Raw genomic sequence first — 26055 nt, 5'->3', positions numbered from 1 at the left:
TGGGGGACCCCAGTAACAGTTCTGTAGTAACAGTATAGACAGACCCCAGTAACATTTCATTAGCAGAAGTATATGCAGACCCCAGTAACACTTCTGTAGCAGAAGTATAGGCAGACCCCTGTAACATTTACGTGTCAGAAGTATAGGCAGACCCCAGTGACATTTTAGTAGCAGAAGTATACACAGACCCCCTAGTAACATTTATGTAGCAGCAGTATTGGCAGACCCCTGTAACATTTCTGTAGCAGCAGTATAGGCAGACCCCTGTAACATTTCAGTAGCAGCAGTATAGGCAGAGCCCAGTATTTGAAACATTTCAGTAGTAACAGTATAGACAAACCCTAGTAACATTTCTGTTAGTAACAGTATAGGCAGACCCCTGTAACATTTGTGTTGCAGCAGTATAGACAGACCCCTGTAGCATTTCAGTAGCAGGAGTATAGGCAGACCCCTGTAACATTTCAGTAGCAGCAGTATAGGCAGAGCCCAATATTAGTAACATTTCAGTAGTAACAGTATACACAGACCCCCAGTACCATTTCTGTAGTAACAGTATAGGCAGACCGCAGTAACATTTATGTAGCAGCAGTATAGGCAGACCCCTGTAACATTTACGTGGCAGCAGTTATAGGCAGACCCCTGTAACATTTGTGTAGCAGCAGTATATGCAGACCCCTGTAACATTTCAGTAGCAGCAGTATAGGGCAGAGCCCAGTATTTGTAACATTTCAGTAGTAACAGTATAGTCAGACCCCAGTAACATTTCTGTAGTAACAGTATAGACAGATCCCAAGTTAGCATTTCTGTAGCAGAAGTATAAGCAGACCCCAGTAATATCCTTGTGGCAGCAGTATAGGCAAACAGCTGTAAAATTAGTTACGTGCAGCAGTTATAGGCAGACCCCAGTACCATTTTTGTAGCAGAAGTATACGCAGACCCCTGTAACATTTCTGTAGTAACAGTATAGACAGATCCCAGTAACATTTCTGTAGCAGAAGTATAGGCAGACCCCTGTAATATTTTAAGTTGGCAGCAGTTATAGGCAGACCCCTGTAACTTTCTTGAAGCACAAGTATAGGCAGGCAGACCCCCAGTAAAAATTCTGTAGTAATAGTATAGGCCAACCTCTGAAACATTGGGTACCATGAGCGTAGGCGAAGGCCGAAAAAATTAGTTGGATAAGAGTGTAGGCGTGGGCCCGAAAAATAAGTGTACCAGGAGTACAAGTGTACCTCTGAAAAATTTATCAACCGAAGAGGGCAGGTGAAACCCATAAATATTTTTTGAAAGATACAGCTCACTGTTGCTTAATTTGTAACAGAGCCTGTAGGCAGCCATGTTGAAAAAAATTGGTTCATGTTACAGTCTCAATACTTTTGAAACTTTGAAAAATTGTAGAAACATTGGTAGATGAGCCTTTTGGGCCGCAGAAAAATTGACCGTTCAGCGCGATGACCTGTTGTTTCTGGAGGAGGAGTAGCAGGAGGAGGACTAATGTCAGAGACAGATTGACAAAGATAAATGCCCCATTTTCCCAGTGATAGAGAAGAGTGCTTTTATCTGCGGTTGCAGTGAAAAGAATCTTAAGGTTCCGCTGCTCTCCGCCGGTGGAGAAGAGAAGTCTGGGGAAATCCAGGCTTTGTTCATCTTTTATGAGTGTAAGCATGTCGGCAATTGACAGGCGGGTACGCTTGTCCGTGATGATTCCCCCTGCTGCACTAAACACCCCCTCTGACAAGACGCTAGTGGCAGGGCAGGCCAGCACCTCCAGGGCATATAGCGCAAGTTCGTGCCACGTGTCCAGCTTTGACACCCAATAGTTATATGGAGCTGAGGCATCACGGAGGATGGTGGTACGATCGGCTACGTACTCCCTCACCATTTTTTTACAGTGCTCCCCCCAACTCAGCCTTGACTGGGGAGTGGTGACGCAGTCTTGCTGGGGAGCCATAAAGCTGGCAAAGGCCTTGGAAAGTGTTCCCCTGCCTGCGTTGAACATGCTGCCTGATCTCCGCGCCTCTCCTGCTACTTGGCCCTCGGAACTACGCCTTTTGCCGCTAGCGCTGTCAGATGGAAAGTTTACCATCAGTTTTTCCACCAGGGCCCTGTGGTATTGCATCACTCTCGAACCCCTTTCCTCTTCGGGAATGAGAGTGGAAAGGTTCTCCTTATACCGTGGGTCGAGAAGGGTGTACACCCAGTAATCCGTAGTGGCCAGAATGCGTCTAACGCGAGGGTCACAAGAAAGGCATCCTAACAGGAAGTCAGCCGCCATGTGTGCCAGGGTACCAGTATGCAACACATCGCTGTCCTCACTAGGAAGATCACTTTCAGGATCCTCCTCCTCCACAGGCCATACACACTGAACAGATGAGAGGCAAGCAGCATGGGTACCCTCTGCAGTGGGCCCAGCTGTCTCTTCCCCCTCCTCCTCCTGCTCCTCCCCCTCCTCCTCCTCCAAAACGCGCTGAGTAGACATGAGGGTGCTCTGACTATCAAGCGACATACTCTCTTCCCCCGTCTCCTGTTCCGACCGCAAAGCGTCAGCCTTTATGCTTTGCAGCGAACTTCTCAGCAGTCATAGCAGAGGAATGGTGACGCTAATGATTGCAGCATCGCCGCTCACCATGTGGGTAGACTCCTCAAAGTTTCCGAGGACCTGGCAGATATCTGCCATCCAGGCCCACTCCTCGGTAAAGAATTGAGGAGGCTGACTCCCACTACGCCGCCCATGTTGGAGTTGGTATTCCTCTATTGCTCTACGCTGCTCATACAGCCTGGCCAACATGTGCAGCATAGAATTCCACCGTGTGGGCACATCGTACAGCAGTCGGTGCTCTGGCAGATTAAACTGATGTTGCAGGGTCCTCGGGGTGGCAGCATCCGTGGTGGACTTGCGGAAATGTGCGCAGACTGCGCAGACGCGGCGCACCTTGCCGAGGAGGTCAGACAGGTGCGGGTAGTTTTTCAGAATTCGCCGAACCACCAAATTGAAGACGTGGGCCAGGCATGGCACGTGTGTGAGCTGCGGAGCTGCAGAGCCGCCACCAGGTTACGGCTGCTATCACACACGACCATGCCCGGTTGGAGGCTCAGCGGCGAAAGCCAGAGGCCGGTCTGCTCCGTCAGACCCTGCAACAGTTCGGAAGCTGTGTGCCTCTTGTCACCTAGGCTGAGGAGTTTCAGCACGGCCTGCTGACGCTTGCCCACCGCTGTGCTGCCGTGCCACACCGACTGCTGGCGACATGCTGCTCACATTTCTTAATTGAGAGGTAGAGCTTGCGTAGAAGGAGGAGGAGGGGGAGGGTTTAGAGGAGGTGGCATAGACCGCCGCAGATACCAGAACCGAGTAAGGCCCCCCAGTATTCTGGGTGTGGGTAGGATGTGTGCGGTCCTAGGCTCTGACTCGGTCCCAGCCTCCACCAAATTCACCCAGTGTGTCGTCAGGGAGATATAGTGGCCCTGCCCGCCAGTACTTGTCCACGTGTCCGTGGTTAAGTGGACCTTCCCAGTAACCGCGTTGGTGAGGGCACGATTGATGTTGCGGTAGACGTGGTGGTGTAGGGCTAGGACGGCACACCGGGAAAAATAATGGCGACTGGGTACCAAGTAGTGTGGGACCGCCGTCGCCATCATCTTTTTGAAAGCCTCCGTTTCCACAAGCCTGTACGGCAGCATCTCCAGGCTGATCAATTTGGCAATGTGCACGTTTAAAGCTTGAGCGTGTGGGTGCATGGCGGCATATTTGCGCTTTCGTTCCAACGCTTGAGCTAGCGACAGCTGGACGCTGCTCTGAGAGACATTGCTGGATGGGGTCGAGGACAGCGGAGGTGAGGGTGTGGGTGCAGGCCGGGAGGCGCTCGTGCCTGTGTCCTGAGAGGGGGGTTGGATCTCAGTGGCAGGTTGGGGCACAGGGGGAGAGGCAGTGGTGCGACCCGGAGGCGGTGAACGGCCTTCGTCCCACCTTGTGGGGTGCTTGGCCATCATATGCCTGCGCATGCTGGTGGTGGTGTGGCTGGTAGTGGTGGCTCCCCGGCTGATCTTGGCGCGACACAGGTTGCACACCACTGTTCGTTGGTCGTCCGCGCTCTTACTGAAAAACATCCACACCTTTGAACACCTAGGCCTCTGCACGGTGGCTTGGCGCGAGGGGGTGCTTTGGGAAACAGTTGGGGGTTCTTCGCTCTGGCCCTGCCTCTACCCCTGGCCACCCCACTGCCTCTTCCTCTTCCAACCTGTCCTGCTGCTGCACTTGCCTCCCCCTCTGAAGTTGGCTTAGCAAACCAGGTGGGGTCAGTCACCTCATCGTCCAGCGGCTCTTCCTCTGAATCCTCTGTGCGCTCCTCCCTCGGACTTACTGCCCTTACTGACCTCACTGATAGACAACTGTGTCTCATCATCATCGTCCTCCTCACCCACTGAAAGCTCTTGAGACAGTTGCCGGAAGTCCCCAGCCTCATCACCCAGACGCCGGGAACTTTCCAAAGGTTGGGCATCGGTCACGACAAACTTCTCAGGTGAGAGAGGAACCATTTTTTCCCAATCAAGGCAGGGGCCCGAGAACAGTTCCAGGGAGTCTGTCTGCTCATCAGAATGTGTCATTGTAATGGAGTGAGGAGGCTGGGAGGAAGGAGGAGCAGCAGCCAGAGGATTCAGAGTTGCAGCAGTGGACGGCGTAGAAGACTGGGTGGTCGATACATTGCTGGATGCATTTTCTGCTATCCACGACAGGACCTGCTCACACTGCTCTGTTTGTAGTAAAGGTCTACCACGTGGACCCATAAATTGTGATATGAAGCTGGGGACCCCAGAAACTTGCCTCTCTCCTAATCCCGCAGCAGCCGGCTGCAATTGACCTGGACCAGGAACTCGGCCTGTGCCCACACCCTCACTTGGACCTCCGCGTCCTCGCCCGCGTCTATGTCCTCTAGCCCTACCCCTACCCCTCAGCATGGTGGATTACGAATAGAGCAGACACAGAGCGGTGTAAATAATTATGGAATTATTGGCGTACAGTTGGAGGCTGACAGCGGTATTGAAACACTAACTTCAGGCAGAAACAAAGAATACGGAAGGCTGCAAACAGGCCTAGCCGTGCAATAGTGATTCACTACAACTCCCACCAGACACCCGGTAAAGTTCAGACGGTCAGAGCTAGCCGTAAGAAGAAGCCTTTATTTTAATTTTTTTGAAAAAGAATACAGGCTATATAGCGTGTATATCACTTTCCCTCTATCAGTGGCTGTGGCCGTATGCTGTGCGTGAAGTTGACGGCAGACACAGAGCGGTGTAAAAAATTATGAAATTATTGGCATACAGTTGGAGGCTTACAGCGGTTATGTAACGCAAACTGCAGCCAGATAAAAATTATACGGAAAGCTGGAAAAAGGTCTGGCTCTGCAATAGTGATGCACTACAACTCCCAGCAGCCACGCAGTAAAATGCACACGGTCACAGGTAGCCCTAAGAAGGACCGTTGGGGTTCTTGTAGACAGGATTCTACACTACCACTGTCCCTGTCTCACCAGCACTGTCCCTAAACTCTGTATAATAGACTGCAGACTGAGAACGCTATAGGTGTAATGGCCTGCACAGTCCGAGATGAAAAAAAGAAAATTGTTAAAAACTGCTCCCAGCCAGCCACAACAGTACTGCACACGGTCAGATGTGGCCCTAAGAAGGACCGTTGGGGTTCTTGAAGATGCTAACACTATCCCTGAATGAGCAACAGAATCTTCCCTAATCTCTGCCAGCGTGTGTCTGAGGCGAGCCGCGGGCGGGACCGCTTTAAATACTCGGCGGTCACTTGATCTCACCATCCACTCACTGCAGGGGGGTGGGATAGGGCTGGAACGTCACAGGAGGAAGTTGTAATGCCTTCCCTGCATGTCATTGGCCAGAAAATGGCGCTAAACATGCAGGGAAGGAAATGGAATTGACTCGGTACCGCGTGGTGCTCGTCTCGAGTAACGAGCATCTCTAGTACCCTAATACTCGGACGAGCATCAAGCTCGGACGAGTATGCTCGCTCATCTCTACTAATGATCCATTGATGGGTCATTTAAAAAAAACAGTAATGTAGCTAAAAGTGATGTACAAGGAATAGCCGTGAAAAGGAGTGGGGGTTGGAGGGGTCTGCAAGGGGGCCCCAAGCTAAACTTTTGCACCCAGGGCCATGAGCCTCTAGCTACGCCCCTGACCGGTAATAGTAATTATCTGTTCCTTCAGAGTATGTGGGCAACAGTATACCCTTCCATCTGTCCGCATTTACTCAAATGCCTTCATTTAGCTCAACCAAGGGAACGTCATTGATAAGTTGACTACAGCGTGCCTCCCGGCCATACCGGATTGAGCGGGCAGTCCCTAATTTTGAAGGATGCCGAACCCATCGGGGAGCAGTTGAATGGCCTGAACTTGCAACCTTAGCACACATACAGTTAAATGCAATGATGAAGCAGGAACTATCAGCTTCCTATTCCACCATGCACCCTGCGCTGTCTGCAGCTTGGCAGTGCCGATAGAGTGCCATCATTGTGCCTGCCAAGTCACAAACAGCGCAGTGACGGAACACCAGGGTGATCTCCTTTGTGGGAGCGCTGATAGGTACGTTTTCAATTTAAGTAGGAAGGACTCCGCATATCATAGTGTGAGATGAATAATAAAGGGGCATTGTGGAGACTTTCTGTATGGAGGCACTAAGGGGGCACTATGCTGTGTGGGGCACATGTTCAGTTGGTTACTAAGTGGGCATCATACTGTGTGCGGGAAAACAATGGGGACACGTTTTCTTTTTGAGGCCTTACACTAAGGCCCACAAAGAATTTAGTGTTACACTATTTACTGTGGAGGGGCATCACGGGTGGAACCTTTTCTGTGTGGGGAAATGAGGGGACATCATTATTGTGTGGTGGGCAACACTACTTTGCGAGGGCAATAAGGGAATATAATATTGTGTGGCAACATCGCCAGTGGCACTTTTTATGTGAGTCATTAAGAGGGAATCATTATTGTGTCAGGGGTGTCACTAATGTGAGAAGGTATTAAGGGGCCATCATACTGTAGTGCATTCACTAGGGTGAAGTTCCTATTGTGTGGGGAAACTAAGGGGGCATCATTCTGTGGGGCCACATGAAGATGGCAGTATAAAAGTGTAGGAGCACAAAGGGGCACATTATTGCGTGGTACACAAAGGAGGGCATTGTTACTGTGTGGGGGCACAGAGGGGATGGTATGGAGTTAAGGGATGGCCAATTTGCCATTGCAGGCTATGCATGCTGCCAGTATTGTCCCTCTTGTCAAGATTTGAAAGTTGAGGGGAAGACTAAAGCCCAAAACTGCTGTCTTCTAGATCAGCAACACGATTATTATATTTCATTGCTAGCGATATGTATGTATATCCGCTCTCGTCTAGAAGTGGCCATGTACAGTACTGTGTAAAAGTTTTAGGCAGGTGTGGAAAAAAAACTGCAAAGTAAGAATATTTTTTCAAAACATAGTTGTCTTATTGGCTCCAAATTAATTCTGCAGCAGGACAACAACCCCCAACATCCAGCTAATGTCAGCAACAAGTATCTTCAGTGTAAGGGTGTTTTCACACGAGGTAATCGCACGATTTTCACGTGATGCGACAGTCAGTAAAAATGGTTTCCTTCCCATCTGCGATGTTTTCAATGATTCTCCGTGGACAGGTGCCGGCGCTTTCCATAGCAACGCCAGCGAATACGCTGCACTGGACAGGGGGCCTAAAACTGTTGGGGAGAGCCTTTTTGCAGTTAGAGTCAAGGTTTTCCTAGCATCTTCTAAAACACTTACCTGTCTCTGCATCCCTTACTTACTCACTTCTCCTTTCATCCCCAGCATCAAGCTTGTGGCTGTTCAGGAGCTGACAGATAAAGATGCTCTAGAGAAGGTAACACATTTCTTATTTGCTTATGTGGTGATACATGCAGTAATATACATGTATGTTAGAAATGTACCCTTAAAGGGAACCTGCCATGTACTTCATATCCCCACAAGGGGCAGCATAACGTGGTGACAGACATCCCTATTTCAGTAGCCTGTCACTTATGTGGTAATGTGTAGTTGTTTTTAAGAAAGGTCATCAACAATTATTGGGCGAGGGTCTGCGCAGGGCGGCTGTCGGTGTGTAGGAAGCAGACAGCTTTGTACACGTTGCAGCGGTTGGTATTGCAGGTGCTGCTGAGGGTCTGCGCAGGGCGGCTGTCGGTGTGTAGGAAGCAGACAGCTTTGTACACGTTGCAGCGGTTGGTATTGCAGGTACTGCTGAGGGTCTGCGCAGGGCGGCTGTCGGTGTGTAGGAAGCAGACAGCTTTGTACACGTTGCAGCGGTTGGTATTGCAGGTACTGCTGAGGGTCTGCGCAGGGCGGCTGTCGGTGTGTAGGAAGCAGACAGCTTTGTACACGTTGCAGCGGTTGGTATTGCAGGTGCTGCTGAGGGTCTGCGCAGGGCGGCTGTCGGTGTGTAGGAAGCAGACAGCTTTGTACACGTTGCAGCGGTTGGTATTGCAGGTACTGCTGAGGGTCTGCGCAGGGCGGCTGTCGGTGTGTAGGAAGCAGACAGCTTTGTACACGTTGCAGCGAGTTGGTATTGCAGGTGCTGCTGAGGGTCTGCGCAGGGCGGCTGTCGGTGTGCAGGAAGCAGACAGCTTTGTACACGTTGCAGCTAGTTGGTATTGCAGGTACTGCAGAGGGTCTGCGCAGGGCGGCTGTCGGTGTGTAGGAAGCAGACAGCTTTGTACACGTTGCAGCGGTTGGTATTGCAGGTGCTGCTGAGGGTCTGCGCAGGGTGGCTGTCGGTGTGTAGGAAGCAGACAGCTTTGTACACGTTGCAGCGGTTGGTATTGCAGGTGCTGCTGAGGGTCTGCGCAGGGCGGCTGTCGGTGTGTAGGAAGCAGACAGCTTTGTACACGTTGCAGCGAGTTGGTATTGCAGGTGCTGCTGAGGGTCTGCGCAGGGCGGCTGTCGGTGTGTAGGAAGCAGACAGCTTTGTACACGTTGCAGCGAGTTGGTATTGCAGGTGCTGCTGAGGGTCTGCGCAGGACGGCTGTCGGTGTGTAGGAAGCAGACAGCTTTGTACACGTTGCAGCGGTTGGTATTGCAGGTGCTGCTGAGGGTCTGCGCAGGGCGGCTGTCGGTGTGTAGGAAGCAGACAGCTTTGTACACGTTGCAGCAGTTGGTATTGCAGGTACTGCTGAGGGTCTGCGCAGGGCGGCTCTCGGTGTGTAGGAAGCAGACAGCTTTGTACACGTTGCAGCGGTTGGTATTGCAGGTACTGCTGAGGGTCTGCGCAGGGCGGCTGTCGGTGTGTAGGAAGCAGACAGCTTTGTACACGTTGCAGCAGTTGGTATTGCAGGTACTGCTGAGGGTCTGCGCAGGACGGCTGTCGGTGTGTAGGAAGCAGACAGCTTTGTACACGTTGCAGCGAGTTGGTATTGCAGGTACTGCTGAGGGTCTGCGCAGGGCGGCTGTCGGTGTGTAGGAAGCAGACAGCTTTGTACACGTTGCAGCGGTTGGTATTGCAGGTGCTGCTGAGGGTCTGCGCAGGGCGGCTGTCGGTGTGTAGGAAGCAGACAGCTTTGTACACGTTGCAGCGGTTGGTATTGCAGGTGCTGCTGAGGGTCTGCGCAGGGCGGCTGTCGGTGTGTAGGAAGCAGACAGCTTTGTACACGTTGCAGCGAGTTGGTATTGCAGGTACTGCTGAGGGTCTGCGCAGGGCGGCTGTCGGTGTGTAGGAAGCAGACAGCTTTGTACACGTTGCAGCGGTTGGTATTGCAGGTACTGCTGAGGGTCTGCGCAGGGCGGCTGTCGGTGTGTAGGAAGCAGACAGCTTTGTACACGTTGCAGCGAGTTGGTATTGCAGGTGCTGCTGAGGGTCTGCGCAGGGCGGCTGTCGGTGTGTAGGAAGCAGACAGCTTTGTACACGTTGCAGCGAGTTGGTATTGCAGGTACTGCTGAGGGTCTGCGCAGGGCGGCTGTCGGTGTGTAGGAAGCAGACAGCTTTGTACACGTTGCAGCGAGTTGGTATTGCAGGTACTGCTGAGGGTCTGCGCAGGGCGGCTGTCGGTGTGTAGGAAGCAGACAGCTTTGTACACGTTGCAGCGAGTTGGTATTGCAGGTACTGCTGAGGGTCTGCGCAGGGCGGCTGTCGGTGTGTAGGAAGCAGACAGCTTTGTACACGTTGCAGCGGTTGGTATTGCAGGTGCTGCTGAGGGTCTGCGCAGGGCGGCTGTCGGTGTGTAGGAAGCAGACAGCTTTGTACACGTTGCAGCGGTTGGTATTGCAGGTGCTGCTGAGGGTCTGCGCAGGGCGGCTGTCGGTGTGTAGGAAGCAGACAGCTTTGTACACGTTGCAGCGGTTGGTATTGCAGGTGCTGCTGAGGGTCTGCGCAGGGCGGCTGTCGGTGTGTAGGAAGCAGACCGCTTTGTACACGTTGCAGCGAGTTGGTATTGCAGGTGCTGCTGAGGGTCTGCGCAGGGCGGCTGTCGGTGTGTAGGAAGCAGACAGCTTTGTACACGTTGCAGCGGTTGGTATTGCAGGTGCTGCTGAGGGTCTGCGCAGGGCGGCTGTCAGTGTGTAGGAAGCAGACAGCTTTGTACACGTTGCAGCGAGTTGGTATTGCAGGTGCTGCTGAGGGTCTGCGCAGGGCGGCTGTCGGTGTGTAGGAAGCAGACAGCTTTGTACACGTTGCAGCGAGTTGGTATTGCAGCTGCTGCTGAGGGTCTGCGCAGGGCGGCTGTCGGTGTGTAGGAAGCAGACAGCTTTGTACACGTTGCAGCGAGTTGGTATTGCAGGTGCTGCTGAGGGTCTGCGCAGGGCGGCTGTCGGTGTGTAGGAAGCAGACAGCTTTGTACACGTTGCAGCAGTTGGTATTGCAGGTACTGCTGAGGGTCTGCGCAGGGCGGCTGTCGGTGTGTAGGAAGCAGACAGCTTTGTACACGTTGCAGCGAGTTGGTATTGCAGGTGCTGCTGAGGGTCTGCGCAGGGCGGCTGTCGGTGTGTAGGAAGCAGACAGCTTTGTACACGTTGCAGCAGTTGGTATTGCAGGTACTGCTGAGGGTCTGCGCAGGGCGGCTGTCGGTGTGTAGGAAGCAGACAGCTTTGTACACGTTGCAGCGAGTTGGTATTGCAGGTACTGCTGAGGGTCTGCGCAGGGCGGCTGTCGGTGTGTAGGAAGCAGACAGCTTTGTACACGTTGCAGCGGTTGGTATTGCAGGTGCTGCTGAGGGTCTGCGCAGGGCGGCTGTCGGTGTGTAGGAAGCAGACAGCTTTGTACACGTTGCAGCGGTTGGTATTGCAGGTGCTGCTGAGGGTCTGCGCAGGGCGGCTGTCGGTGTGTAGGAAGCAGACAGCTTTGTACACGTTGCAGCGGTTGGTATTGCAGGTACTGCTGAGGGTCTGCGCAGGGCGGCTGTCGGTGTGTAGGAAGCAGACAGCTTTGTACACGTTGCAGCGAGTTGGTATTGCAGGTACTGCTGAGGGTCTGCGCAGGACGGCTGTCGGTGTGTAGGAAGCAGACAGCTTTGTACACGTTGCAGCGAGTTGGTATTGCAGGTGCTGCTGAGGGTCTGCGCAGGGCGGCTGTCGGTGTGTAGGAAGCAGACAGCTTTGTACACGTTGCAGCGAGTTGGTATTGCAGGTGCTGCTGAGGGTCTGCGCAGGGCAGCTGTCGGTGTGTAGGAAGCAGACAGCTTTGTACACGTTGCAGCGAGTTGGTATTGCAGGTGCTGCTGAGGGTCTGCGCAGGGCGGCTGTCGGTGTGCAGGAAGCAGACAGCTTTGTACACGTTGCAGCGGTTGGTATTGCAGGTACTGCTGAGGGTCTGCGCAGGGCGGCTGTCGGTGTGTAGGAAGCAGACAGCTTTGTACACGTTGCAGCGAGTTGGTATTGCAGGTGCTGCTGAGGGTCTGCGCAGGGCGGCTGTCGGTGTGTAGGAAGCAGACAGCTTTGTACACGTTGCAGCGAGTTGGTATTGCAGGTGCTGCTGAGGGTCTGTGCAGGGCGGCTGTCGGTGTGTAGGAAGCAGACAGCTTTGTACACGTTGCAGCGGTTGGTATTGCAGGTGCTGCTGAGGGTCTGCGCAGGGCGGCTGTCGGTGTGTAGGAAGCAGACAGCTTTGTACACGTTGCAGCGAGTTGGTATTGCAGGTACTGCTGAGGGTCTGCGCAGGGCGGCTGTCGGTGTGTAGGAAGCAGACAGCTTTGTACACGTTGCAGCGAGTTGGTATTGCAGGTGCTGCTGAGGGTCTGCGCAGGGCGGCTGTCGGTGTGTAGGAAGCAGACAGCTTTGTACACGTTGCAGCGGTTGGTATTGCAGGTGCTGCTGAGGGTCTGCGCAGGACGGCTGTCGGTGTGTAGGAAGCAGACAGCTTTGTACACGTTGCAGCGGTTGGTATTGCAGGTGCTGCTGAGGGTCTGCGCAGGGCGGCTGTCGGTGTGTAGGAAGCAGACAGCTTTGTACACGTTGCAGCGAGTTGGTATTGCAGGTGCTGCTGAGGGTCTGCGCAGGGCGGCTGTCGGTGTGTAGGAAGCAGACAGCTTTGTACACGTTGCAGCGAGTTGGTATTGCAGGTGCTGCTGAGGGTCTGCGCAGGGCGGCTGTCGGTGTGTAAGAAGCAGACAGCTTTGTACACGTTGCAGCGAGTTGGTATTGCAGGTGCTGCTGAGGGTCTGCGCAGGGTGGCTGTCGGTGTGTAGGAAGCAGACAGCTTTGTACACGTTGCAGCGGTTGGGATTGCAGGTGCTGCTGAGGGTCTGCGCAGGGCGGCTGTCGGTGTGTAGGAAGCAGACAGCTTTGTACACGTTGCAGCGAGTTGGTATTGCAGGTGCTGCTGAGGGTCTGCGCAGGGCGGCTGTCGGTGTGTAGGAAGCAGACAGCTTTGTACACGTTGCAGCGGTTGGTATTGCAGGTACTGCTGAGGGTCTGCGCAGGGCGGCTGTCGGTGTGTAGGAAGCAGACAGCTTTGTACACGTTGCAGCGAGTTGGTATTGCAGGTACTGCTGAGGGTCTGCGCAGGGCGGCTGTCGGTGTGTAGGAAGCAGACAGCTTTGTACACGTTGCAGCGGTTGGTATTGCAGGTGCTGCTGAGGGTCTGCGCAGGGCGGCTGTCGGTGTGTAGGAAGCAGACAGCTTTGTACACGTTGCAGCGAGTTGGTATTGCAGGTGCTGCTGAGGGTCTGCGCAGGGCGGCTGTCGTGTGTAGGAAGCAGACCGCTTTGTACACGTTGCAGCGAGTTGGTATTGCAGCTGCTGCTGAGGGTCTGCGCAGGGCGGCTGTCGGTGTGTAGGAAGCAGACAGCTTTGTACACGTTGCAGCGGTTGGTATTGCAGGTACTGCTGAGGGTCTGCGCAGGGTGGCTGTCGGTGTGTAGGAAGCAGACAGCTTTGTACACGTTGCAGCGGTTGGTATTGCAGGTACTGCTGAGGGTCTGCGCAGGGCGGCTGTCGGTGTGTAGGAAGCAGACAGCTTTGTACACGTTGCAGCGAGTTGGTATTGCAGGTGCTGCTGAGGGTCTGCGCAGGGCGGCTGTCGGTGTGTAGGAAGCAGACAGCTTTGTACACGTTGCAGCGGTTGGTATTGCAGGTGCTGCTGAGGGTCTGCGCAGGGCGGCTGTCGGTGTGTAGGAAGCAGACAGCTTTGTACACGTTGCAGCGGTTGGTATTGCAGGTGCTGCTGAGGGTCTGCGCAGGGCGGCTGTCAGTGTGTAGGAAGCAGACAGCTTTGTACACGTTGCAGCGAGTTGGTATTGCAGGTGCTGCTGAGGGTCTGCGCAGGGCGGCTGTCGGTGTGTAGGAAGCAGACAGCTTTGTACACGTTGCAGCGAGTTGGTATTGCAGGTACTGCTGAGGGTCTGCGCAGGGCGGCTGTCGGTGTGTAGGAAGCAGACAGCTTTGTACACGTTGCAGCGGTTGGTATTGCAGGTACTGCTGAGGGTCTGCGCAGGGCGGCTGTCGGTGTGTAGGAAGCAGACAGCTTTGTACACGTTGCAGCGAGTTGGTATTGCAGGTACTGCTGAGGGTCTGCGCAGGGCGGCTGTCGGTGTGTAGGAAGCAGACAGCTTTGTACACGTTGCAGCGGTTGGTATTGCAGGTGCTGCTGAGGGTCTGCGCAGGGCGGCTGTCGGTGTGTAGGAAGCAGACAGCTTTGTACACGTTGCAGCGAGTTGGTATTGCAGGTGCTGCTGAGGGTCTGCGCAGGGCGGCTGTCGGTGTGTAGGAAGCAGACAGCTTTGTACACGTTGCAGCGGTTGGTATTGCAGGTGCTGCTGAGGGTCTGCGCAGGGCGGCTGTCGGTGTGTAGGAAGCAGACAGCTTTGTACATGTTGCAGCAGTTGGTATTGCAGCTGCTGCTGAGGGTCTGCGCAGGGCGGCTGTCGGTGTGTAGGAAGCAGACAGCTTTGTACACGTTGCAGCGGTTGGTATTGCAGGTACTGCTGAGGGTCTGCGCAGGGCGGCTGTCGGTGTGTAGGAAGCAGACAGCTTTGTACACGTTGCAGCGGTTGGTATTGCAGGTGCTGCTGAGGGTCTGCGCAGGGCGGCTGTCGGTGTGTAGGAAGCAGACAGCTTTGTACACGTTGCAGCGGTTGGTATTGCAGGTACTGCTGAGGGTCTGCGCAGGGCGGCTGTCGGTGTGTAGGAAGCAGACAGCTTTGTACACGTTGCAGCGGTTGGTATTGCAGGTGCTGCTGAGGGTCTGCGCAGGGCGGCTGTCGGTGTGTAGGAAGCAGACAGCTTTGTACACGTTGCAGCGGTTGGTATTGCAGGTACTGCTGAGGGTCTGCGCAGGGCGGCTGTCGGTGTGCAGGAAGCAGACAGCTTTGTACACGTTGCAGCGAGTTGGTATTGCAGGTACTGCTGAGGGTCTGCGCAGGGCGGCTGTCGGTGTGCAGGAAGCAGACAGCTTTGTACACGTTGCAGCGAGTTGGTATTGCAGGTGCTGCTGAGGGTCTGCGCAGGGCGGCTGTCGGTGTGCAGGAAGCAGACAGCTTTGTACACGTTGCAGCGAGTTGGTATTGCAGGTGCTGCTGAGGGTCTGCGCAGGGCGGCTGTCGGTGTGTAGGAAGCAGACAGCTTTGTACACGTTGCAGCGGTTGGTATTGCAGGTGCTGCTGAGGGTCTGCGCAGGGCGGCTGTCGGTGTGTAGGAAGCAGACAGCTTTGTACACGTTGCAGCGGTTGGTATTGCAGGTACTGCTGAGGGTCTGCGCAGGGCGGCTGTCGGTGTGTAGGAAGCAGACAGCTTTGTACACGTTGCAGCGAGTTGGTATTGCAGGTACTGCTGAGGGTCTGCGCAGGGCGGCTGTCGGTGTGTAGGAAGCAGACAGCTTTGTACACGTTGCAGCAGTTGGTATTGCAGGTGCTGCTGAGGGTCTGCGCAGGGCGGCTGTCGGTGTGTAGGAAGCAGACAGCTTTGTACACGTTGCAGCGAGTTGGTGTTGCAGGTACTGCTGAGGGTCTGCGCAGGGCGGCTGTCGGTGTGTAGGAAGCAGACAGCTTTGTACACGTTGCAGCGAGTTGGTATTGCAGGTGCTGCTGAGGGTCTGCGCAGGGCGGCTGTCGGTGTGTAGGAAGCAGACAGCTTTGTACACGTTGCAGCGAGTTGGTATTGCAGGTACTGCTGAGGGTCTGCGCAGGGCGGCTGTCGGTGTGTAGGAAGCAGACAGCTTTGTACACGTTGCAGCGGTTGGGATTGCAGGTGCTGCTGAGGGTCTGCGCAGGGCGGCTGTCGGTGTGTAGGAAGCAGACAGCTTTGTACACGTTGCAGCGAGTTGGTATTGCAGGTACTGCTGAGGGTCTGCGCAGGGCGGCTGTCGGTGTGTAGGAAGCAGACAGCTTTGTACTCGTTGCAGCTAGTTGGTATTGCAGGTACTGCTGAGGGTCTGCGCAGGGCGGCTGTCGGTGTGTAGGAAGCAGACAGCTTTGTACACGTTGCAGCGAGTTGGTATTGCAGGTGCTGCTGAGGGTCTGCGCAGGGCGGCTGTCGGTGTGTAGGAAGCAGACAGCTTTGTACACGTTGCAGCAGTTGGTATTGCAGGTGCTGCTGAGGGTCTGCGCAGGGCGGCTGTCGGTGTGTAGGAAGCAGACAGCTTTGTACACGTTGCAGCGAGTTGGTGTTGCAGGTACTGCTGAGGGTCTGCGCAGGGCGGCTGTCGGTGTGTAGGAAGCAGACAGCTTTGTACACGTTGCAGCGAGTTGGTATTGCAGGTGCTGCTGAGGGTCTGCGCAGGGCGGCTGTCGGTGTGTAGGAAGCAGACAGCTTTGTACACGTTGCAGCAGTTGGTATTGCAGGTACTGCTGAGGGTCTGCGCAGGGCGGCTGTCGGTGTGTAGGAAGCAGACAGCTTTGTACACGTTGCAGCGGTTGGTATTGCAGGTACTGCTGAGGGTCTGCGCAGGGCGGCTGTCGGTGTGTAGGAAGCAGACAGCTTTGTACACGTTGCAGCAGTTGGTATTGCAGGTGCTGCTGAGGGTCTGCGCAGGGTGGCTGTCGGAGTGCAGGAAGCAGACAGCTTTGTACATGTTGCAGCAGTTGGTATTGCAGCTGCTGCTGAGGGTCTGCGCAGGGCGGCTGTCGGTGTGCAGGAAGCAGACAGCTTTGTACATGTTGCAGCAGTTGGTATTGCAGCTGCTGCTGAGGGTCTGCGCAGGGCGGCTGTCGGTGTGTAGGAAGCAGACAGCTTTGTACACGTTGCAGCAGTTGGTATTGCAGGTGCTGCTGAGGGTCTGCGCAGGGTGGCTGTCGGTGTGTAGGAAGCAGACAGCTTTGTACACGTTGCAGCGGTTGGGATTGCAGGTGCTGCTGAGGGTCTGCGCAGGGCGGCTGTCGGTGTGTAGGAAGCAGACAGCTTTGTACACGTTGCAGCGGTTGGGATTGCAGGTGCTGCTGAGGGTCTGCGCAGGGCGGCTGTCGGTGTGTAGGAAGCAGACAGCTTTGTACACGTTGCAGCGAGTTGGGATTGCAGGTGCTGCTGAGGGTCTGCGCAGGGCGGCTGTCGGTGTGTAGGAAGCAGACAGCTTTGTACACGTTGCAGCGAGTTGGTATTGCAGGTGCTGCTGAGGGTCTGCGCAGGGCGGCTGTCGGTGTGTAGGAAGCAGACAGCTTTGTACACGTTGCAGCGAGTTGGTATTGCAGGTGCTGCTGAGGGTCTGCGCAGGGCGGCTGTCGGTGTGTAGGAAGCAGACAGCTTTGTACACGTTGCAGTGGTTGGTATTGCAGGTACTGCTGAGGGTCTGCGCAGGGCGGCTGTCAGTGTGTAGGAAGCAGACAGCTTTGTACACGTTGCAGCGGTTGGTATTGCAGGTGCTGCTGAGGGTCTGCGCAGGGCGGCTGTCGGTGTGTAGGAAGCAGACAGCTTTGTACACGTTGCAGCGAGTTGGTATTGCAGGTGCTGCTGAGGGTCTGCGCAGGGCGGCTGTCGGTGTGTAGGAAGCAGACAGCTTTGTACACGTTGCAGCGAGTTGGTATTGCAGGTGCTGCTGAGGGTCTGCGCAGGGCGGCTGTCGGTGTGTAGGAAGCAGACAGCTTTGTACACGTTGCAGCGAGTTGGTATTGCAGGTGCTGCTGAGGGTCTGCGCAGGGCGGCTGTCGGTGTGTAGGAAGCAGACAGCTTTGTACACGTTGCAGCGGTTGGTATTGCAGGTGCTGCTGAGGGTCTGCGCAGGGCGGCTGTCGGTGTGTAGGAAGCAGACAGCTTTGTACACGTTGCAGCGAGTTGGTATTGCAGGTGCTGCTGAGGGTCTGCGCAGGGCGGCTGTCGGTGTGTAGGAAGCAGACAGCTTTGTACACGTTGCAGCTAGTTGGTATTGCAGGTGCTGCTGAGGGTCTGCGCAGGGCGGCTGTCGGTGTGTAGGAAGCAGACAGCTTTGTACACGTTGCAGCGGTTGGTATTGCAGGTGCTGCTGAGGGTCTGCGCAGGGCGGCTGTCGGTGTGTAGGAAGCAGACAGCTTTGTACACGTTGCAGCGGTTGGTATTGCAGGTGCTGCTGAGGGTCTGCGCAGGGCGGCTGTCGGTGTGTAGGAAGCAGACAGCTTTGTACACGTTGCAGCGGTTGGTATTGCAGGTACTGCTGAGGGTCTGCGCAGGGCGGCTGTCGGTGTGTAGGAAGCAGACAGCTTTGTACACGTTGCAGCAGTTGGTATTGCAGGTGCTGCTGAGGGTCTGCGCAGGGCGGCTGTCGGTGTGTAGGAAGCAGACAGCTTTGTACACGTTGCAGCGAGTTGGTATTGCAGGTACTGCTGAGGGTCTGCGCAGGGCGGCTGTCGGTGTGTAGGAAGCAGACAGCTTTGTACACGTTGCAGCGGTTGGTATTGCAGGTGCTGCTGAGGGTCTGCGCAGGGCGGCTGTCGGTGTGTAGGAAGCAGACAGCTTTGTACACGTTGCAGCGGTTGGTATTGCAGGTGCTGCTGAGGGTCTGCGCAGGGCGGCTGTCGGTGTGTAGGAAGCAGACAGCTTTGTACACGTTGCAGCGGTTGGTATTGCAGGTGCTGCTGAGGGTCTGCGCAGGGCGGCTGTCGGTGTGTAGGAAGCAGACCGCTTTGTACACGTTGCAGCGAGTTGGTATTGCAGCTGCTGCTGAGGGTCTGCGCAGGGCGGCTGTCGGTGTGTAGGAAGCAGACAGCTTTGTACACGTTGCAGCGAGTTGGTATTGCAGGTGCTGCTGAGGGTCTGCGCAGGGCGGCTGTCGGTGTGTAGGAAGCAGACAGCTTTGTACACGTTGCAGCGAGTTGGTATTGCAGGTACTGCTGAGGGTCTGCGCAGGGCGGCTGTCGGTGTGTAGGAAGCAGACAGCTTTGTACACGTTGCAGCGGTTGGTATTGCAGGTACTGCTGAGGGTCTGCGCAGGGCGGCTGTCGGTGTGTAGGAAGCAGACAGCTTTGTACACGTTGCAGCGAGTTGGTATTGCAGGTGCTGCTGAGGGTCTGCGCAGGGTGGCTGTCGGTGTGTAGGAAGCAGACAGCTTTGTACACGTTGCAGCGGTTGGGATTGCAGGTGCTGCTGAGGGTCTGCGCAGGGCGGCTGTCGGTGTGTAGGAAGCAGACAGCTTTGTACACGTTGCAGCGAGTTGGTATTGCAGGTGCTGCTGAGGGTCTGCGCAGGGCGGCTGTCGGTGTGTAGGAAGCAGACAGCTTTGTACACGTGTCAGCGGTTGGTATTGCAGGTGCTGCTGAGGGTCTGCGCAGGGCGGCTGTCGGTGTGTAGGAAGCAGACAGCTTTGTACACGTTGCAGCGAGTTGGTATTGCAGGTGCTGCTGAGGGTCTGCGCAGGGCGGCTGTCGGTGTGTAGGAAGCAGACAGCTTTGTACACGTTGCAGCGGTTGGTATTGCAGGTGCTGCTGAGGGTCTGCGCAGGGCGGCTGTCGGTGTGTAGGAAGCAGACAGCTTTGTACACGTTGCAGCGGTTGGTATTGCAGGTGCTGCTGAGGGTCTGCGCAGGGCGGCTGTCGGTGTGTAGGAAGCAGACAGCTTTGTACACGTTGCGGTGAGTTGGTATTGCAGGTGCTGCTGAGGGTCTGCGCAGGGCGGCTGTCGGTGTGTAGGAAGCAGACAGCTTTGTACACGTTGCAGCGGTTGGTATTGCAGGTACTGCTGAGGGTCTGCGCAGGGCGGCTGTCGGTGTGTAGGAAGCAGACAGCTTTGTACACGTTGCAGCGGTTGGTATTGCAGGTGCTGCTGAGGGTCTGCGCAGGGCGGCTGTCGGTGTGTAGGAAGCAGACAGCTTTGTACACGTTGCAGCGAGTTGGTATTGCAGGTGCTGCTGAGGGTCTGCGCAGGGCGGCTGTCGGTGTGTAGGAAGCAGACAGCTTTGTACACGTTGCAGCGGTTGGTATTGCAGGTGCTGCTGAGGGTCTGCGCAGGGCGGCTGTCGGTGTGTAGGAAGCAGACAGCTTTGTACACGTTGCAGCGAGTTGGTATTGCAGGTGCTGCTGAGGGTCTGCGCAGGGCGGCTGTCGGTGTGTAGGAAGCAGACAGCTTTGTACACGTTGCAGCGGTTGGTATTGCAGGTGCTGCTGAGGGTCTGCGCAGGGCGGCTGTCGGTGTGTAGGAAGCAGACCGCTTTGTACACGTTGCAGCGAGTTGGTATTGCAGGTGCTGCTGAGGGTCTGCGCAGGGCGGCTGTCGGTGTGTAGGAAGCAGACAGCTTTGTACGCGTTGCAGCGAGTTGGTATTGCAGGTACTGCTGAGGGTCTGCGCAGGGCGGCTGTCGGTGTGTAGGAAGCAGACAGCTTTGTACACGTTGCAGCGGTTGGTATTGCAGGTACTGCTGAGGGTCTGCGCAGGGCGGCTGTCGGTGTGTAGGAAGCAGACAGCTTTGTACACGTTGCAGCGGTTGGTATTGCAGGTGCTGCTGAGGGTCTGCGCAGGGCGGCTGTCGGTGTGTAGGAAGCAGACAGCTTTGTACACGTTGCAGCGAGTTGGTATTGCAGGTGCTGCTGAGGGTCTGCGCAGGGCGGCTGTCGGTGTGTAGGAAGCAGACAGCTTTGTACACGTTGCAGCGAGTTGGTATTGCAGGTGCTGCTGAGGGTCTGCGCAGGGCGGCTGTCGGTGTGTAGGAAGCAGACAGCTTTGTACACGTTGCAGCAGTTGGTATTGCAGGTGCTGCTGAGGGTCTGCGCAGGGCGGCTGTCGGTGTGTAGGAAGCAGACAGCTTTGTACACGTTGCAGCAGTTGGTATTGCAGGTACTGCTGAGGGTCTGCGCAGGGCGGCTGTCGGTGTGTAGGAAGCAGACAGCTTTGTACACGTTGCAGCGAGTTGGTATTGCAGGTGCTGCTGAGGGTCTGCGCAGGGCGGCTGTCGGTGTGTAGGAAGCAGACAGCTTTGTACACGTTGCAGCAGTTGGTATTGCAGGTGCTGCTGAGGGTCTGCGCAGGGCGGCTGTCGGTGTGTAGGAAGCAGACAGCTTTGTACACGTTGCAGCAGTTGGTATTGCAGGTACTGCTGAGGGTCTGCGCAGGGCGGCTGTCGGTGTGTAGGAAGCAGACAGCTTTGTACACGTTGCAGCGAGTTGGTATTGCAGGTACTGCTGAGGGTCTGCGCAGGGCGGCTGTCGGTGTGTAGGAAGCAGACAGCTTTGTACACGTTGCAGCGAGTTGGTATTGCAGGTGCTGCTGAGGGTCTGCGCAGGGCGGCTGTCGGTGTGTAGGAAGCAGACAGCTTTGTACACGTTGCAGCAGTTGGTATTGCAGGTGCTGCTGAGGGTCTGCGCAGGGCGGCTGTCGGTGTGTAGGAAGCAGACAGCTTTGTACACGTTGCAGCGGTTGGTATTGCAGGTGCTGCTGAGGGTCTGCGCAGGGCGGCTGTCGGTGTGTAGGAAGCAGACAGCTTTGTACACGTTGCAGCGGTTGGTATTGCAGGTGCTGCTGAGGGTCTGCGCAGGGCGGCTGTCGGTGTGTAGGAAGCAGACAGCTTTGTACACGTTGCAGCGAGTTGGTATTGCTGGTACTGCTGAGGGTCTGCGCAGGGCGGCTGTCGGTGTGTAGGAAGCAGACAGCTTTGTACACGTTGCAGCGGTTGGTATTGCAGGTGCTGCTGAGGGTCTGCGCAGGGCGGCTGTCGGTGTGTAGGAAGCAGACAGCTTTGTACACGTTGCAGCGAGTTGGTATTGCAGGTACTGCTGAGGGTCTGCGCAGGGCGGCTGTCGGTGTGTAGGAAGCAGACAGCTTTGTACACGTTGCAGCGGTTGGTATTGCAGGTGCTGCTGAGGGTCTGCGCAGGGCGGCTGTCGGTGTGTAGGAAGCAGACAGCTTTGTACACGTTGCAGCGAGTTGGTATTGCAGGTGCTGCTGAGGGTCTGCGCAGGGCGGCTGTCGGTGTGTAGGAAGCAGACAGCTTTGTACACGTTGCAGCGGTTGGTATTGCAGGTACTGCTGAGGGTCTGCGCAGGGCGGCTGTCGGTGTGTAGGAAGCAGACAGCTTTGTACACGTTGCAGCGAGTTGGTATTGCAGGTGCTGCTGAGGGTCTGCGCAGGGCGGCTGTCGGTGTGTAGGAAGCAGACAGCTTTGTACACGTTGCAGCGAGTTGGTATTGCAGGTGCTGCTGAGGGTCTGCGCAGGGCGGCTGTCGGTGTGTAGGAAGCAGACAGCTTTGTACACGTTGCAGCGAGTTGGTATTGCAGGTACTGCTGAGGGTCTGCGCAGGGCGGCTGTCGGTGTGTAGGAAGCAGACAGCTTTGTACACGTTGCAGCGGTTGGTATTGCAGGTACTGCTGAGGGTCTGCGCAGGGCGGCTGTCGGTGTGTAGGAAGCAGACAGCTTTGTACACGTTGCAGCGGTTGGTATTGCAGGTGCTGCTGAGGGTCTGCGCAGGGCGGCTGTCGGTGTGTAGGAAGCAGACAGCTTTGTACACGTTGCAGCGAGTTGGTATTGCAGGTGCTGCTGAGGGTCTGCGCAGGGCGGCTGTCGGTGTGTAGGAAGCAGACAGCTTTGTACACGTTGCAGCGAGTTGGTATTGCAGGTACTGCTGAGGGTCTGCGCAGGGCGGCTGTCGGTGTGTAGGAAGCAGACAGCTTTGTACACGTTGCAGCGGTTGGTATTGCAGGTGCTGCTGAGGGTCTGCGCAGGGCGGCTGTCGGTGTGTAGGAAGCAGACAGCTTTGTACACGTTGCAGCGAGTTGGTATTGCAGGTGCTGCTGAGGGTCTGCGCAGGGCGGCTGTCGGTGTGTAGGAAGCAGACAGCTTTGTACACGTTGCAGCGAGTTGGTATTGCAGGTGCTGCTGAGGGTCTGCGCAGGGCGGCTGTCGGTGTGTAGGAAGCAGACAGCTTTGTACACGTTGCAGCGAGTTGGTATTGCAGGTACTGCTGAGGGTCTGCGCAGGGCGGCTGTCGGTGTGTAGGAAGCAGACAGCTTTGTACACGTTGCAGCGGTTGGTATTGCAGGTGCTGCTGAGGGTCTGCGCAGGGCGGCTGTCGGTGTGTAGGAAGCAGACAGCTTTGTACACGTTGCAGCAGTTGGTATTGCAGGTGCTGCTGAGGGTCTGCGCAGGGCGGCTGTCGGTGTGTAGGAAGCAGACAGCTTTGTACACGTTGCAGCGAGTTGGTATTGCAGGTACTGCTGAGGGTCTGCGCAGGGCGGCTGTCGGTGTGTAGGAAGCAGACAGCTTTGTACACGTTGCAGCGAGTTGGTATTGCAGGTGCTGCTGAGGGTCTGCGCAGGGCGGCTGTCGGTGTGTAGGAAGCAGACAGCTTTGTACACGTTGCAGCGGTTGGTATTGCAGGTGCTGCTGAGGGTCTGCGCAGGGCGGCTGTCGGTGTGTAGGAAGCAGACAGCTTTGTACACGTTGCAGCGAGTTGGTATTGCAGGTACTGCTGAGGGTCTGCGCAGGGCGGCTGTCGGTGTGTAGGAAGCAGACAGCTTTGTACACGTTGCAGCGGTTGGGATTGCAGGTGCTGCTGAGGGTCTGCGCAGGGCGGCTGTCGGTGTGTAGGAAGCAGACAGCTTTGTACACGTTGCAGCGAGTTGGTATTGCAGGTGCTGCTGAGGGTCTGCGCAGGGCGGCTGTCGGTGTGTAGGAAGCAGACCGCTTTGTACACGTTGCAGCGGTTGGTATTGCAGGTACTGCTGAGGGTCTGCGCAGGGCGGCTGTCGGTGTGTAGGAAGCAGACAGCTTTGTACATGTTGCAGCAGTTGGTATTGCAGCTGCTGCTGAGGGTCTGCGCAGGGCGGCTGTCGGTGTGTAGGAAGCAGACAGCTTTGTACATGTTGCAGCAGTTGGTATTGCAGCTGCTGCTGAGGGTCTGCGCAGGGCGGCTGTCGGTGTGTAGGAAGCAGACAGCTTTGTACACGTTGCAGCGAGTTGGTATTGCAGGTGCTGCTGAGGGTCTGCGCAGGGCTGCTGTCGGTGTGTAGGAAGCAGACCGCTTTGTACACGTTGCAGCGAGTTGGTATTGCAGGTGCTGCTGAGGGTCTGCGCAGGGCGGCTGTCGGTGTGTAGGAAGCAGACAGCTTTGTACACGTTGCAGCGGTTGGGATTGCAGGTGCTGCTGAGGGTCTGCGCAGGGCGGCTGTCGGTGTGTAGGAAGCAGACAGCTTTGTACACGTTGCAGCGAGTTGGTATTGCAGGTGCTGCTGAGGGTCTGCGCAGGGCGGCTGTCGGTGTGTAGGAAGCAGACAGCTTTGTACACGTTGCAGCGAGTTGGTATTGCAGGTACTGCTGAGGGTCTGCGCAGGGCGGCTGTCGGTGTGTAGGAAGCAGACAGCTTTGTACACGTTGCAGCGGTTGGTATTGCAGGTACTGCTGAGGGTCTGCGCAGGGCGGCTGTCGGTGTGTAGGAAGCAGACAGCTTTGTACACGTTGCAGCGGTTGGTATTGCAGGTACTGCTGAGGGTCTGCGCAGGGCGGCTGTCGGTGTGTAGGAAGCAGACAGCTTTGTACACGTTGCAGCGGTTGGTATTGCAGGTGCTGCTGAGGGTCTGCGCAGGGCGGCTGTCGGTGTGTAGGAAGCAGACAGCTTTGTACACGTTGCAGCGAGTTGGTATTGCAGGTACTGCTGAGGGTCTGCGCAGGGCGGCTGTCGGTGTGTAGGAAGCAGACAGCTTTGTACACGTTGCAGCGGTTGGGATTGCAGGTGCTGCTGAGGGTCTGCGCAGGGCGGCTGTCGGTGTGTAGGAAGCAGACAGCTTTGTACACGTTGCAGCGAGTTGGTATTGCAGGTGCTGCTGAGGGTCTGCGCAGGGCGGCTGTCGGTGTGTAGGAAGCAGACCGCTTTGTACACGTTGCAGCGGTTGGTATTGCAGGTACTGCTGAGGGTCTGCGCAGGGCGGCTGTCGGTGTGTAGGAAGCAGACAGCTTTGTACATGTTGCAGCAGTTGGTATTGCAGGTGCTGCTGAGGGTCTGCGCAGGGCGGCTGTCGGTGTGTAGGAAGCAGACAGCTTTGTACATGTTGCAGCAGTTGGTATTGCAGCTGCTGCTGAGGGTCTGCGCAGGGCGGCTGTCGGTGTGTAGGAAGCAGACAGCTTTGTACACGTTGCAGCGAGTTGGTATTGCAGGTGCTGCTGAGGGTCTGCGCAGGGCTGCTGTCGGTGTGTAGGAAGCAGACCGCTTTGTACACGTTGCAGCGAGTTGGTATTGCAGGTGCTGCTGAGGGTCTGCGCAGGGCGGCTGTCGGTGTGTAGGAAGCAGACAGCTTTGTACACGTTGCAGCGGTTGGGATTGCAGGTGCTGCTGAGGGTCTGCGCAGGGCGGCTGTCGGTGTGTAGGAAGCAGACAGCTTTGTACACGTTGCAGCGAGTTGGTATTGCAGGTGCTGCTGAGGGTCTGCGCAGGGCGGCTGTCGGTGTGTAGGAAGCAGACAGCTTTGTACACGTTGCAGCGAGTTGGTATTGCAGGTACTGCTGAGGGTCTGCGCAGGGCGGCTGTCGGTGTGTAGGAAGCAGACAGCTTTGTACACGTTGCAGCGGTTGGTATTGCAGGTACTGCTGAGGGTCTGCGCAGGGCGGCTGTCGGTGTGTAGGAAGCAGACAGCTTTGTACACGTTGCAGCGGTTGGTATTGCAGGTGCTGCTGAGGGTCTGCGCAGGGTGGCTGTCGGTGTGTAGGAAGCAGACAGCTTTGTACACGTTGCAGCGAGTTGGTATTGCAGGTACTGCTGAGGGTCTGCGCAGGGCGGCTGTCAGTGTGTAGGAAGCAGACAGCTTTGTACACGTTGCAGCGAGTTGGTATTGCAGGTGCTGCTGAGGGTCTGCGCAGGGTGGCTGTCGGTGTGTAGGAAGCAGACAGCTTTGTACACGTTGCAGCGGTTGGGATTGCAGGTGCTGCTGAGGGTCTGCGCAGGGCGGCTGTCGGTGTGTAGGAAGCAGACAGCTTTGTACACGTTGCAGCGAGTTGGTATTGCAGGTGCTGCTGAGGGTCTGCGCAGGGCGGCTGTCGGTGTGTAGGAAGCAGACAGCTTTGTACACGTTGCAGCGGTTGGTATTGCAGGTGCTGCTGAGGGTCTGCGCAGGGCGGCTGTCGGTGTGTAGGAAGCAGACAGCTTTGTACACGTTGCAGCGAGTTGGTATTGCAGGTACTGCTGAGGGTCTGCGCAGGGCGGCTGTCGGTGT

At 56.0% G+C, this 26055-nt stretch overlaps 1 protein-coding gene across 1 annotated transcript in view; it reads left to right on the top strand.

Moving 5' to 3' along the window:
- The window catches only part of EEPD1 (endonuclease/exonuclease/phosphatase family domain containing 1), a 179575-nt gene that overhangs the window by 55838 nt on the left and 97682 nt on the right, over window positions 1–26055 (top strand). The window contains exon 2 of the mRNA XM_066585616.1: window positions 7858–7909. Within this exon, the coding sequence (XP_066441713.1) occupies window positions 7858–7909 (52 nt within the window). The remainder of the gene's footprint in view (window positions 1–7857; window positions 7910–26055) is intronic.

The sequence above is a fragment of the Eleutherodactylus coqui genome, chromosome 12, assembly GCF_035609145.1.
Source record: "Eleutherodactylus coqui strain aEleCoq1 chromosome 12, aEleCoq1.hap1, whole genome shotgun sequence".
Lineage (NCBI taxonomy): Eukaryota > Metazoa > Chordata > Amphibia > Anura > Eleutherodactylidae > Eleutherodactylus > Eleutherodactylus coqui.
This window is presented reverse-complemented; position numbering and strand designations above follow the sequence as displayed.